This window comes from Macrobrachium nipponense, chromosome 1 (genome assembly GCF_015104395.2).
Source record: "Macrobrachium nipponense isolate FS-2020 chromosome 1, ASM1510439v2, whole genome shotgun sequence".
Taxonomy (NCBI): domain Eukaryota; kingdom Metazoa; phylum Arthropoda; class Malacostraca; order Decapoda; family Palaemonidae; genus Macrobrachium; species Macrobrachium nipponense.
This window is the reverse complement of record NC_087200.1, coordinates 89,987,462-90,001,877: the sequence shown is the minus strand read 5'-3', so window position 1 is coordinate 90,001,877 and position 14,416 is coordinate 89,987,462. Positions and strand designations below refer to the sequence as shown.

Genomic DNA, 14,416 nt, shown 5'->3' with positions numbered 1-14,416 from the left:
CTTTCATCTAATCGTTCCACAACTTTTCCTTTTTCCCAGGCCTTTTTGCCCAAAACATAAGGTTTAAGACGTACATTATCTCCTTCATGCAAAGTACTTAAATCATTAGCATTTTTATCATAATAGAATTTACCCTTAGCATTTTTTATTTTCTTCTTTACCTTAGCCAACTCTAAATCTACATTTTGATTTTCAAGTAACTTGGATAACATTGGTAATTTGGTACGTGTTCTCCTACCTAGGTTATACTGTGATGGGCTGGCGTCTTTATCACTAGTATATCTTTATTACTTTCAACAGCTTTTCTAATTAAACGTTTAGATGTTTTCACTGCAGATTCGACCATACCATTAGATTGGGCATGTGTAGGGCTACTTGTCCTATGCTCGAAATCATAATCAGTTGCAAACTGTTTGAAATTCTCATTTACAAATTGGGGTCCATTATCACTAATCAATACACAAGGCAATCCATACCTAGCAAAATGAGATTTAAGTTTTCTAATCACTGTACTGGCTAATGTGTTTTCTAGGTAGTCAATTTCCCAAAAATTGCTGAAGTAATCAACAGTTATAAGATAATTATGCTTTTCAATACTCATTAGATCAACTCCAACGCCTTTTGCCATGGCCGATCAGCAATTTCATGATTAATTAAAGATTCCTTTTGTTGAGCACAAGGGAATTTATTACAAATTTCACATGATAAGATGAATTGCTTTATATCAGTGTTCATTCCTGGCCAATAGATACATTCTCTGGCTCTCCGTAGACAGCCCTTAATTCCTATATGTGCTGAATGAATGACCTGCATTATCTTATGTCTGAAGTTTAATGGAATGACTATTCTATTACTTTGAAAAAATTAACCCCGGTCTTGAACTGAGTACTCATCCTTAGTATGACTATAGGCTCTGACTACATTAGGTATATCATCTTTTCCTTCTGGCCAACCTTTTAAGATTAAGGATTTTAAAATTTGCAAAGTCTCATCCTGGTCTGTTTCATATCTAATTTCATCAAGACGCTCTTTCTTACTGGCAAATAATCAAGCATGTTAAACTTGCTCAAATTCACTTTCTTTATAATTATCTAATGGCAAATAAGATCTTGAGAGTGCATCAGCCACATATATTTCCTTACCTATTTTATGTATGATTTCAACATCATACTGTAGAATGTTAAGCAACATTCCTTGCAGTCGCTTGGGAGCATTACACAAGGTTTCAAAACAATACTAGCAATAGGTTTGTGATCACTCTCAACAATTATTTTACGACCATAGACATACTCATGAAATTTTCTAGGACTAAAACAATAGCAAGTGTTTTCCTTTTCAATTTGTGCGTACCTTTTTTCGGTTTCTGATAAAGCACGGCTAGCAAAAGCAATTGGTTTACCACACTGTAACAATACTGAACCTAGCCCATTTTGCGAAGCGTCACACTGTATGACAAGGTCTAAGTTTGGGTCATAGTACTGCAGTATTGGGGCAGTTATTGATTAGCCTTTTTGACTCAATGAAAGCTTTTTCTTGTTTTTCTGTCCAATTCCATTCGGTATTTTGACGAGTTAATTTTCTTATTGGTTCTAACACCTCAGATAAATTAGGAAGGAATTTACTTTAAGTAATTAACCATACCTGTAAAACTCTTTAACACCAGTTACATCAGTAGGTGGTTTCATATTCAGGATAGCTTCCACCTTTTTAGGGTCCGGCATGAGACCTTTACTTGTGATTTTATGACCTAAGAAAGCGATTTCAGATTTTCTTAATACGGCCTTAGACTTATTAAGTTTTATACCCTTAGCCTGGCACCTTTCCAAAAATTTGATTATCTTACTATCATGGTCTTTAACAGCTTCCTCATACGTTTCACCTACACCATAAATTATAACATCATCAGCAATACATACAACACCATCAAGATTCTCAAGATTCAGGAGTAACTGTTTTTGGAAAATCTCACCACTAACATTTAAACCGAATGGTAGTCTGAGCCACCTGTAGCGACCAAAAGGGGTTTGAAAAGTGGTTAAAAAAACTAGATTTTTCATCAAGAACACAATGCTAATACCCATTGGCCAAATCAAAAAGATGAAAAAACCTTTGCCTTTGACAGTTGGGGTAGAATATCATCAATTACAGGGATAGGATGATGTTCCCTTTTCAGAGACTTGTTTAAAGCTTGCGGATCAATACAAATTCTTAAATCCTTTATTTTTCTTTTCAGCTACAGCCTTCCGACTCACCCAGTCAGTAGGTTGGTCAACTTTAGCTATTATTTTATGTTTTTCCATTTCATTTATTTTCTTACATACTCTGTTTTTAAGGTTAATTGGAACTCTGCATTTAGGAATCACTACTGGTTCTGCATTTGTGTCAATGGTTAATCTAACAACATTTTGGAATGTACCCACATCAGTATTAAATACATTGTCATATTTATCAAGTACATCTTTAGTTGCAGAAATATTTTCATAATTAACTGTAATAAGTCCCATTTGCTCTGATGTTCTTTTACTTAATAATGGAGTGTATTTACAATCAACAAACCAAAAAATTCAAGCGGTTATATTCTTCCTTTATTCTTGCAATTTTCTCAATTAACTAACCCTGCACTTTTCCCTTAGGTCTAACTGTGTCTAAAGTCCACACTTCTGGTCAGTGTCACGAAGGCTTTTAAATTGACATTAGGAATTAAATATTGAGGAATTACATTTACGCTAGCTCCACAATCTACTTGAAATTTGATTATTTTACCATTAACTTCAAAATCAGCTTCAATTAGCTTATCCTTTTTACTAGACACTTTAAACAAATATTCACATCAGATTCATCTGAACTACTCACATCAAAGTCATTGTCATTACCTGATACATAATTTATTTAACTTTACTACACATTTAACAGCATAATGATTATATTTACCACATTTTGTACATTTCTTACCATGAGCTGGACACTTTTCCTTACGCCATTCATGTTTTCCCCACAAAATTTGCAAGGGCGCAACTTATTTGTAGGAATACTGGGTCTACTGGACTTAGGCCTACCTTCATTATTTTCATGCCTAGGCCTACCATCATGGTCTGCGTCGTGTCTGCTACCAGTAGTCTTCTCCCTTCTAGGCTTTTCTCTCACTTTGGCCACACTGTCATTGGTCTGGCGAGGAGTAGACTTGATGACGTCCATCTGCCTTTTGCTTGCTTAAAAGGCCACACACATATCCAATGTCTTCTCAAGGGTAAGGTCTTCAACTTCAAATAACTTCTGACGAAGTTTGTCCTCAGTACATCCAAACACCACTTGGTCCCTCAGCTGCTTGTCTCGTTGGTTACCATAGTTGCAGTCCTTCACAAGAATTTTCAATCTGGTAACATAGGCTTCCAATGTTTCGTTTGTTTCCTGCATACAACTTCGAAACTTGTACCTTGCTACAAGTTCATTCTTGCGCGGAGAAAAATAGACGTCAAATTTCGCCAAAACATCCTTCAACACATTGGCTGGATTAGGGTCACCGGTTGCTGGGACTGGAAATTCGAAAGAGTTGTAAATCTGTAGAAGTTCTTCACCTCCAATGTTTAAAAGTAGGGCCACCTTAGTCTCTTCAGGTTTATTGTCCTCCTCAGAAGCAAGTAAATAAATCTCGAACCGTTGCTTAAAAGACTTCCATTCACGTTCGTTGTCGGCCCCTAGGCTAGCAGTGAATTTTGCTGGGGCTACAAGACCTTCCGTCGACGAAGCCATGTTTGCCGGTCGGGAACACTCAGTATTTTAGGCTTATACACGAAATCCAAAAGGCCTATACTGTATAATACTTGCTTAGTGAGTTCTAGATGTCGTTTTTAATCTCGCCGCTGATCACCATGTCTCGATGTCGTGCATTGAAGGTGATATTCATGATGTAAACTCACATGTTACAACTTAACTTTATTGTAATGAGCGGGTTTACAGCAACAACACTACACGCCGACATCTGGCGGTGGCATCAGGAATCATGGAACTGTTCTCAACAATACAATTATCATAATTACTGAATAATTATTAATAATATAACATATATCTTCAGTAGACCATAGATCTGTTTTTAATATCTTCACGTGATTCCAGTGAACTACCCTTTCCCTTAGATCACTTTCATGAATTACTCTAAATTTGTTCAATTTTAACACTTCTATTACTCAATATGGTCCACTGAATCTGGAAGGAACCTTTACTTTTGGACCTTCCGGTACATGATTCGGAACATAAATGTGAGTTCCCACCTCAATTCTGGTTTACTGGTATTTTTATTATAGTACTTTGCTTGAGTATCATGTACGTCTTTCAGTTTAGCTCTTGTTTGCATGATAGTATCGAAATACGTCTTTATAATTATCTAATGGCAAATAAGATCTTGAGAGTGCATCAGCCACATATATTTCCTTACCTATTTTATGTATGATTTCAACATCATACTGTAGAATGTTAAGCAACATTCCTTGCAGTCGCTTGGGAGCATTACACAAGGGTTTCAAAACAATACTAGCAATAGGTTTGTGATCACTCTCAACAATTATTTTACGACCATAGACATACTCATGAAATTTTCTAAGACTAAAAACAATAGCAAGTGTTTCCTTTTCAATTTGTGCGTACCTTTTTTCGGTTTCTGATAAAGCACAGCTAGCAAAAGCAATTGGTTTACCACATTGTAACAATACTGAACCTAGCCCATTTTGCGAAGCGTCACACTGTATGACAAGGTCTAAGTTTGGGTCATAGTACTGCAGTATTGGGGCATTAGTGATTAGCCTTTTTGACTCAATGAAAGCTTTTTCTTGTTTTTCTGTCCAATTCCATTCGGTATTTTGACGAGTTAATTTTCTTATTGGTTCTAACACCTCAGATAAATTAGGAAGGAATTTACTTAAGTAATTAACCATACCTGTAAACTCTTTAACACCAGTTACATCAGTAGGTGGTTTCATATTCAGGATAGCTTCCACCTTTTTAGGGTCCGGCATGAGACCTTTACTTGTGATTTTATGACCTAAGAAAGCGATTTCAGATTTTCTTAATACGGCCTTAGACTTATTAAGTTTTATACCCTTAGCCTGGCACCTTTCCAAAAATTTGATTATCTTACTATCATGGTCTTTAACAGCTTCCTCATACGTTTCACCTACACCATAAATTATAACATCATCAGCAATACATACAACACCATCAAGATTCTCAAGATTCAAGAGTAACTGTTTTTGGAAAATCTCACCACTAACATTTAAACCGAATGGTAGTCTGAGCCACCTGTAGCGACCAAAAGGGGTTTGAAAAGTGGTTAAAAAACTAGATTTTTCATCAAGAACACAATGCTAATACCCATTGGCCAAATCAAAAGATGAAAAAACCTTTGCCTTTGACAGTTGGGGTAGAATATCATCAATTACAGGGATAGGATGATGTTCCCTTTTCAGAGACTTGTTTAAAGCTTGCGGATCAATACAAATTCTTAAATCCTTTATTTTTCTTTTCAGCTACAGCCTTCCGACTCACCCAGTCAGTAGGTTGGTCAACTTTAGCTATTATTTTATGTTTTTCCATTTCATTTATTTTCTTACATACTCTGTTTTTAAGGTTAATGGAACTCTGCATTTAGGAATCACTACTGGTTCTGCATTTGTGTCAATGGTTAATCTAACAACATTTTGGAATGTACCCACATCAGTATTAAATACATTGTCATATTTATCAAGTACATCTTTAGTTGCAGAAATATTTTCATAATTAACTGTAATAAGTCCCATTTGCTCTGATGTTCTTTTACTTAATAATGGAGTGTATTACAATCAACAACCAAAATTCAAGGTTATATTTCTTCCTATTCTTGCAATTTCTAATTACTAACCTGCACTTTTTCCCTTAGGTCTAACTGTGTCTAAAGTCCACACTTCTGGGGTAGTGTCACAAGGCTTTAAATTGACATTAGGAATTAAATATTGAGGAATTACATTTACGCTAGCTCCACAATCTACTTGAAATTTGATTATTTTACCATTAACTTCAAAATCAGCTTCAATTAGCTTATCCTTTTTACTAGACACTTTAAACAAATATTCACATTCAGATTCATCTGAACTACTCACATCAAAGTCATTGTCATTACCTGATACATAATTTATTTTCCTACTTTTACATTTAACAGCATAATGATTATATTTACCACATTTTGTACATTTCTTACCATGAGCTGGACACTTTTCCTTACGCCATTCATGTTTTTCCCCACAAAATTTGCAAGGGCGCAACTTATTTGTAGGAATACTGGGTCTACTGGACTTAGGCCTACCTTCATTATTTTCATGCCTAGGCCTACCATCATGGTCTGCGTCGTGTCTGCTACCAGTAGTCTTCTCCCTTCTAGGCTTTTCTCTCACTTTGGCCACACTGTCATTGGTCTGGCGAGGAGTAGACTTGATGACGTCCATCTGCCTTTTGCTTGCTTGAAAGGCCACACACAAATCCAATGTCTTCTCAAGGGTAAGGTCTTCAACTTCAAATAACTTCTGACGAAGTTTGTCCTCAGTACATCCAAACACCACTTGGTCCCTCAGCTGCTTGTCTCGTTGGTTACCATAGTTGCAGTCCTTCACAAGAATTTTCAATCTGGAAACATAGGCTTCCAATGTTTCGTTTGTTTCCTGCATACAACTTCGAAACTTGTACCTTGCTACAAGTTCATTCTTGCGCGGAGAAAAATAGACGTCAAATTTCGCCAAAACATCCTTCAACACATTGGCTGGATTAGGGTCACCGGTTGATGGGACTGGAAACTTCGAAAGAGTTGTAAATCTGTAGAAGTTCTTCACCTCCAATGTTTAAAAGTAGGGCCACCTTAGTCTCTTCAGGTTTATTGTCCTCCTCAGAAGCAAGTAAATAAATCTCGAACTGTTGCTTAAAAGACTTCCATTCACGTTCGTTGTCGGCCCCTAGGCTAGCAGTGAATTTTGCTGGGGCTACAAGACCTTCCGTCGACGAAGCCATGTTTGCCGGTCGGGAACACTCAGTATTTTAGGCTTATACACGAAATCCAAAAGGCCTATACTGTATAATACTTGCTTAGTGAGTTCTAGATGTCGTTTTTAATCTCGCCGCTGATCACCATGTCTCGATGTCGTGCATTGAAGGTGATATTCATGATGTAAACTCACATGTTACAACTTAACTTTATTGTAATGAGCGGGTTTACAGCAACAACAACACACGCCGACATCTGGCGGTGGCATCAGGAATCATGGAACTGTTGGTAGCGTTCTCAACAATACAATTATCATAATTACTGAATAATTATTAATAATATAACATATATCTTCAGTAGACCATAGATCTGTTTTTAATATCTTCACATGATTCCAGTGAACTACCCTTTCCCTTAGATCACTTTCATGAATTACTCTAAATTTGTTCAATTTTAACACTTCTATTACTCAATATGGTCCAGTGAATCTGGAAGGAACCTTTACTTTTGGACCTTCCGGTACATGATTCGGAACATAAATGTGAGTTCCCACCTCATTTCTGGTTTACTGGTATTTTTATTATAGTACTTTGCTTGAGTATCATGTACGTCTTTCAGTCTAGCTCTTGTTTGCATGATAGTATCGAAATACGTCTGGTTTTCCATGCAACATAGTCATCATAGTTATAAGTCATATCACATTACCGTGATTCATATACATATATCGAGCTACAAATGTCTTTTAATATCTAATTCGCTCTACCTCGGAATTAATATATTTTCATATAAGTTAAACCGAAGGGGGATTTTTTAGTCGATAAGAGATTTGCCGGTGGCGGGGTGGGTTAAGGCTTCACTGTCGTCATGGATTTGAAGGTGTCGATGGTTCGGACCCGTGAGCCGGCAAATCTCTTATCAACTAAAAAATTCCCCTGCGGTTAAACATATACGAAAATATATTAATTCCGAGGTAGAGCGATTTAGATATTAAAGGACATTTGTAGCTCGATATATAGTTATAAGTATGTCTGGTGGTGTTGAATCGTCTAGCAGTGTGTTAGGCCTAATTCCTTTCTGGTAACCATATAGCAAATAATGTGGGGATTCTCCTATTGTCTCATTGAACTAGGTTTATAAGCCGTTATCTGACACTTAATTATTTCATAAAATTCACGTACATAATTTCTGTAAAAGATCACTAGTAAATTCAGCAGCATTATCAGAAAGAAGAACTTGTGGACATGAATGTCTGGTGATAATTCTAGATTTAAAAGCTTTGGCTACTGTAGCTGTATCTCTGTTTCTTACAGGTACGATTTCTACGTATCTAGTTAGATAGTCTAAGAGTACTAATATTTGTTTATTTCCTCTAATAGATGTTGGAAATGGACCCAAAAACTCCATAGTTACTACTTGAAATGCATTTAATTCTGACGGATATTTTTCAAGTGGAGCTTTTGGATTTACGTTACCTTTATGTTGGTTGCAAAATACACAATTTTGTACAAAGTTATTGGCATCTTCACTACAACGTGGCCAAAAATAATTTCTGGTTATGATTCTGGTCGTCTTTTAATTTCCTGGATGTCCTGCTGACTTATATGAGTGTATTAGTTCTGAAACTTCTCTGGTTAGTGTTTTTGGGATATATAGTCGAGAACAACCATTTTTCTCTGTCGGTATTTTATACAACAAACCATTTATTAACTGAAAATCAGGTTTTAAGGATTTATTAAGTAATAGCTGTCCTACTATTTGTTTGATTTCTGCATCTTTTTCTTGTTGTATTTTCACTCTTTCTAAATCTAAATATACAATTTGACAACTAAAACAAAAGGTATTAGTTGTAATCCATTTTCTGTTTCTTCTTCAGATCTGGGTAATGCATCTGCCAAAGTGTTAAATTTCCCTGGAATATATCTGAATTCTGGAGCAAACTCTAATATGCTAATGAACCATCTATTGAATTTCATGTTATTAGTAAAATCTCTCTTTTTAAACAAATCACAAATGGGTTTCTGATCAGGAAGCACATTAACTTTATGACCTAAAAGTGTGGATAAATTTCTTTAAAACCCCAATATAAAGCTAAACAAACACTTTCTGTGGTACTATAGTGTCTTTCCTCTGGGCTTGAAACTCTATTAGCATAATATTCTGCTCTCATCCCAGTTTTGGCCTTTTGTAACAATACAGCTCCTAGCCCTGACTCGAGGCACCACAAACTAAATAAAAATCTTTTGAAAATTTGGGTAGACTAAATCGGGGTTCCTGGTCATTTTGCTTTTTAATGTTTGTGAAAGGCTGTTTCTTGTCCATCCTTCCATTCATATTTAACATCCTTTTTGGTTAGTTCTGTAAAAGGTTTGGCTAAACGGGCGATAGTAACCTACTATGCCTAGGAACCTTCTTAATACTTTCACATTAGTGGGAGCTGGATAGTCAATTATGTATTGCCTTTATTTTACCTGCTTGCAACCGCAGTCCGTCTTCACTAAGTACATGACCCAAGTATTTTCATGATTTCATCAGGAACTGAAATTTCTTCAATTTAATTTTTAGTTCTACAATTCTTGATTTCTCTAGGACCAATTCTAATGTTCTGATATGGCTTTCTAAATCTTTACTAAAACTGATAACATCGTCCAAGTATACTGCAACATTTTCTATATCGCCTAGGATTTGTAACATTAATCTAACAAATGTTAAAGGGGCTGATGTGAGTCCAAATGGCATTACTTCAAAAGGTAAATGTTCTTTATGTGTGCTGAAGGCTGTGAATTGTTTGGATTCTTCCTCTAGAGGTACCTGCCAATATCCAATAAGCAAATCTAAGGATTTTGGTTCCTCCTAATTGAGCTACCATATCTTGAATTACCGAACTGTGTTGGAGTTTAATTTCATGTAAACTATTACAAGTCTCCAACTACCATCTCTCTTTGGAATAAGTAACAATGGAGAATTATATGGAGATTTAGAAGGAGCTATTTCCCCATCTCTTTTCATTTCCTCAATCAAATTGTCAACATATATGGGTCTCTGGCTTATTGGTAATCTGTAATTAGAAATAAAAAATGGCTTGGCTCCATCATCTAACAAAATCTTATGTTGTAGAACATATGTTCTAACTAGTTTATCTCCTTCAACAGCTATTACATTTCTGTATTTCTCTAGTACTTGAATTAACTTGTTTGTATTTTCTGGAAAATCTGTTTTATTTACTTTCTTATTTATTTGAGAGTTTTGACCATTTATAGAGAAAAATGCTTTTTCTTCTACTGTTGGTAAAGGATTGTTAATAGGTACTATTCCTATAAAAAAAAAAAAGGACAGTGCCTGCGTATAGTGTTAGTTTGTTATCTGAATAGTTTTGGACTGTCATGGTAATTGCCTTGTAGCAAAGAAAGACAAAGGAAAGGAAAACACATCTTTGAGAATGTTTTGTCGTCATTATTTTGGGTCTGCTTTAGTTATATGACCATACGACAATTCTTCACTCTTACCTGTAGGTAGAGGGAAAGATGGTGTTTTAGTATTGAAGGTAATATTCCATTTCTCGTCGCCGAGGTTCCGGGATGAAGGGCGATAATAAAGCAATATCTTCTGGCTTGAGTTTATTGGCTAAACTACATTGAAGAAGGCGGGTAGTTGAATATACAAAATACAATAAGCGTATATAATAGAATCATAACAAACATATGAGCATCGAAGCTCTATACACAATAAGGAATCATATCCTGCATACATGAGGTAGAATTTATAAGATCGAAGCCTCTGTGTCGGACTCGATACTAACACAATAATAATTGGTTATACTTATAACATTTACGCATTATGCAACACAGTGCAATAGCTCTGAACTGAACGTGTCTGCGGAGCTAAGATTTCCCGCTTGTTACATAACGTCTTGCATACATAACAGTCTCCTCCCCCTTTACCTGCGACTAAGAAACAAATGTTCCTCACATTTACAAATCTAATCTTTCAGGAGGTTTTCCTCTACTCATTCTGTTAGGGAGTACTATAGGTGTGTTCTGAGCTGTTGCATGATTTTCCTCTCTTTGCAGTTGGTGGTTGAACATCTTGGTGAGCAGTTTGCACATCTGAGTTATTTGAGGTATTTGAAACTTGTACTTCTGTATGATTTGTACTAAATGACTGCAACTGATCAACATGACGTTTCACAATCTTTCCACCGACATTAACATCATAATGTAAATTACCTATCTTCCTGACAATTTCTCCTTGTACCCATTTTTCTGGTGTATTGTATGACCTTACCATGACATAACCTGAAGGAGCGAAATGTCTTACATTGGGAAGTTTTTTTACTTGATCATAACCTTTCTGTTCTAACTGACTCTGCAAGCTTGGATACATTAGATCTAACTTATTCCTGATCCTCCTCCCCATCAACAAATAAGGTGTTACACCCGTAGTATTATGCACGGTTGTTCTATAGGATAATAGGAACTTTGCAATGTGAGATGCTACATTACCAGAATTTGCTTGTCTACACTTCATATTATGTTTGAAAGTTTGAACAAATCTTTCTGCTTCACCATTCGTGGATGGATGATAAGTTGCTGATAATGTATGTTGTATACCATTTACATTCAGAAATTCCTTAAACTCCTGTGAAGTAAACTGTGGGCCATTGTCTGTCACTATTCTTTCTGGCAAACCATGCGTTGCAAAGATTTGCATGAGTGATCTTATAGTTGCTACCGATGAAGTTGTTTGCATTGGTATAACTTCTGGCCACTTAATATATGCATCTACTAATATTGGATATGAGTATCCTAAAAATGGACCTGCAAAATCTACATGTACACGTTGCCACGGGCATCTGGGTAATTCCCATGGGTGCATTCGGGTTGGTTTTGGATTATTTTGTTGCAATGCACAATTAATACACTTCTTAACCGAATTTTCAATGTCCCTATCAACACCTGGCCACCAAACATAAGTTCTAGCAATTGACTTTGATCTGACAATACCTTGGTGGTCTGCATGTATTTCTGATAGAACTCTATTCCTTAATGCATTTGGAATCACTACTCTTGATCCTTTCAAAATACATTCTTATGTTACACTCAATTCATTCCAAATTTCTTTGTATGGTTTACAATTGGCATCTTCTGCACAAATATCTCTGCCGGTTATTAGACTCTGAACTACTTTTGAAAGTACTGGGTCTTTCTTTGTACCTTGTGCTATTTCCTTAGCTGTAATAGGTAAATTATATGCAGAAATCAAAAGAATACTTTCCTCATGTTGTTCTGGTGCTTTGTCTACAGGCAATCTCGACAAAGCGTCTGCATTACCCATCTTAGATGTTGGTCTATATTCTATGTTGTAATCATATGCCGCTAATATGATTGCCCAACGTTGTAGTCTTGCAGCTACTAACGTCGGTAAACTTGCCTTTGGACCTAAAATCATCAATAATGGTTTGTGGTCTGTAACTAATGTGAACCTTTTCCTGCCATACAGATACATATGGAACTTTTTCACTCCATACACTAGTGCTAATGCTTCCTCTTCTATTTGTGAGTAATTTCTCTCTGCTTTGTTCAATACTCTAGAGGCAAAAGCTATTGGTTTTTCTGTACAATCTGGCATTTCATGTGCTAGTACTGCACTTAATCCTATGTTTGAGGCGTCACAAACCAACTTTACTGGCAAGTCCATTTGATAATGTACTAAGAATGTGGGTGATGCCACTTCTGCTTTGATTCTTTCAAAAGATTTTTGACATTCCTTTGTCCAATTCCATTTTACATCTTTGTTCAGCAAATTGTATAATGGGTGTGCAATTGTTGCTAAGTTTTGAATGAAACTACCATAGAATGTTACTAAACCTAAAAATGATTGCAATTCCTTGACATTTTCTGGTAACTTTGCTGACTGCACTGCATTTACCTTATCTTGAGTCTTATGAATACCTTTGCCATTTGCAATAAAGCATAAATACTCTACCGAGTCAACTTCTAAAATACCTTTACTCTGGTTGACCTTGATATTGTGTTCCTTTAGTTTCTTTAGAACTGCAAGTAACCTTTCTCTATGGTCTTTTTTGTTTTTGCCAGCGATTAATATGTCATCAATAAAAATGAATACTCCTGACATACCTGCAAATATTTTGTCCATTGTTTGCTGCCATATTGCTGGACTGCTAGCAACACCATAGGGAAATCTTTTTGGACGATACAGCCCTAAGTGTGTGTTTACAGTACATAGCTTTTGGGAATTTTCATCCATGGATAGTTGTTGAAATGCTTGCCTAAGATCTATCTTAGAAAATAGTGAGCATCCTGACAAAGTTGCGAACATATCTTTAGGATTTGGCAATGGATGTTGTGCTACTTGCAATTGTGGATTTAATGTCACCTTGTAATCTCCACATAACCTAACTTGACCATTGTCCTTAACAATTGGAACTAAAGGTGTAGACCAATCTGAATAATCTACCTTTTCCCATGAACATTCACTTTCTAACCTTCTGATTTCAGTTTCCACAGCTGTTTTCAATGCATATGGAACTGGTCTTGGAGCAGAAAATCTAGGAGTAGCATTCTCCTTTAAAACTAAGACTGCTTATGCATTCTTTACTGTTCCTACTCTGTCTTCAAATACTTCTTTGTAATCTGATAGAAGATTACTTAAAAGAAATTTCTTCTGCTGGTTCTTGTTTTGTACCTGTAACCCTTAGAATACTAGGCCAATCTAATTTTATGCATCTTAACCAATCTAATCCTAATAATGTCTGTCCTTGACCCTTGACTACTGTCAATGGTAACTTACCTATCTCTTGATCTTTGTATTGAACTTTCACTTGTGATGAACCAACTACTTCTATGTTTGTACCATTATAACTTTTGAGCACTTTGTCTGAAGGTCTTATCACTAGGTTAGGTATAGTTTGTGCTACTCTTTCAGAAATTATTGTCACATCTGCAGCTGTGTCTATTTGCATGGGTGTGAGTTTCCCACTTATTTCTATCTGAGCCATAAGACGTTCTTGTGCATCTTTGTTCACAGAATTAATGTGAAATGCAAATTGTTCTACTTCTGTGGTCTTATGTACACTTTCTTCATTTGAGCTAAAGCCGTCATTTAAATCTACGGTTCTATTGATCTGTTTTGTGGTGCCAAAAAAAACTGTTACATGGTTGAAATGGTAAGGGAAAATAAATATTTTCTGAATGCAATTGAAATGTGATGTTACACATGTAATGATGTTTAGTGAGCATTTGCAGTATTGTACGTGTGTTGTGAAGTTTATAATCGTGTAGGGTGATTGGATACATTTTTTTTTTTATTTTCAAAAACAGCTGTAGGTATGGGGGTGCAGCGTACGATGGTGTACGTTGCACCCCCCACACTTGACACATACTGTTTATTTTGGTAATT

The 14,416-nt window shown here is 36.0% G+C and overlaps 2 protein-coding genes across 2 annotated transcripts; both read right to left on the bottom strand.

The window, feature by feature from the left end:
* Window positions 1-238: 238 nt before the first annotated feature.
* LOC135218852 (uncharacterized protein K02A2.6-like) lies at window positions 239-628 on the bottom strand. Its single transcript, XM_064255301.1, has one exon. It carries the CDS (start codon window positions 626-628, stop codon window positions 239-241), a length of 390 nt encoding a protein of 129 aa, XP_064111371.1.
* A 3,706-nt stretch (window positions 629-4,334) lies between these two features.
* On the bottom strand, window positions 4,335-7,026 carry LOC135218851 (uncharacterized). Its single transcript, XM_064255300.1, has 4 exons — window positions 6,797-7,026; window positions 5,891-6,648; window positions 5,608-5,773; window positions 4,335-5,292 (listed from the first exon to the last, which is right to left on the bottom strand). Exons 1-4 carry the CDS (start codon window positions 7,024-7,026, stop codon window positions 4,335-4,337), a joined length of 2,112 nt encoding a protein of 703 aa, XP_064111370.1.
* Between the last annotated feature and the right edge of the window lie 7,390 nt (window positions 7,027-14,416).

Bases quoted from the DNA above. Each gene is read 5' to 3' on its own strand.
- LOC135218852 (XM_064255301.1), bottom strand. From the start codon at position 628: ATGGCAAAAGGCGTTGGAGTTGATCTAATGAGTATTGAAAAGCATAAT.
- LOC135218851 (XM_064255300.1), bottom strand. From the start codon at position 7,026: ATGGCTTCGTCGACGGAAGGTCTTGTAGCCCCAGCAAAATTCACTGCT. The intron at 5,774-5,890 runs GTTAGTAATTAG...GACTTATTACAG, and splicing joins ACCTAAGGGAAAAAGTGCAG to TTAATTATGAAAATATTTCT. The intron at 5,293-5,607 runs GTATGTAAGAAA...TGGTCGCTACAG, and splicing joins CCATTAACCTTAAAAACAGA to GTGGCTCAGACTACCATTCG.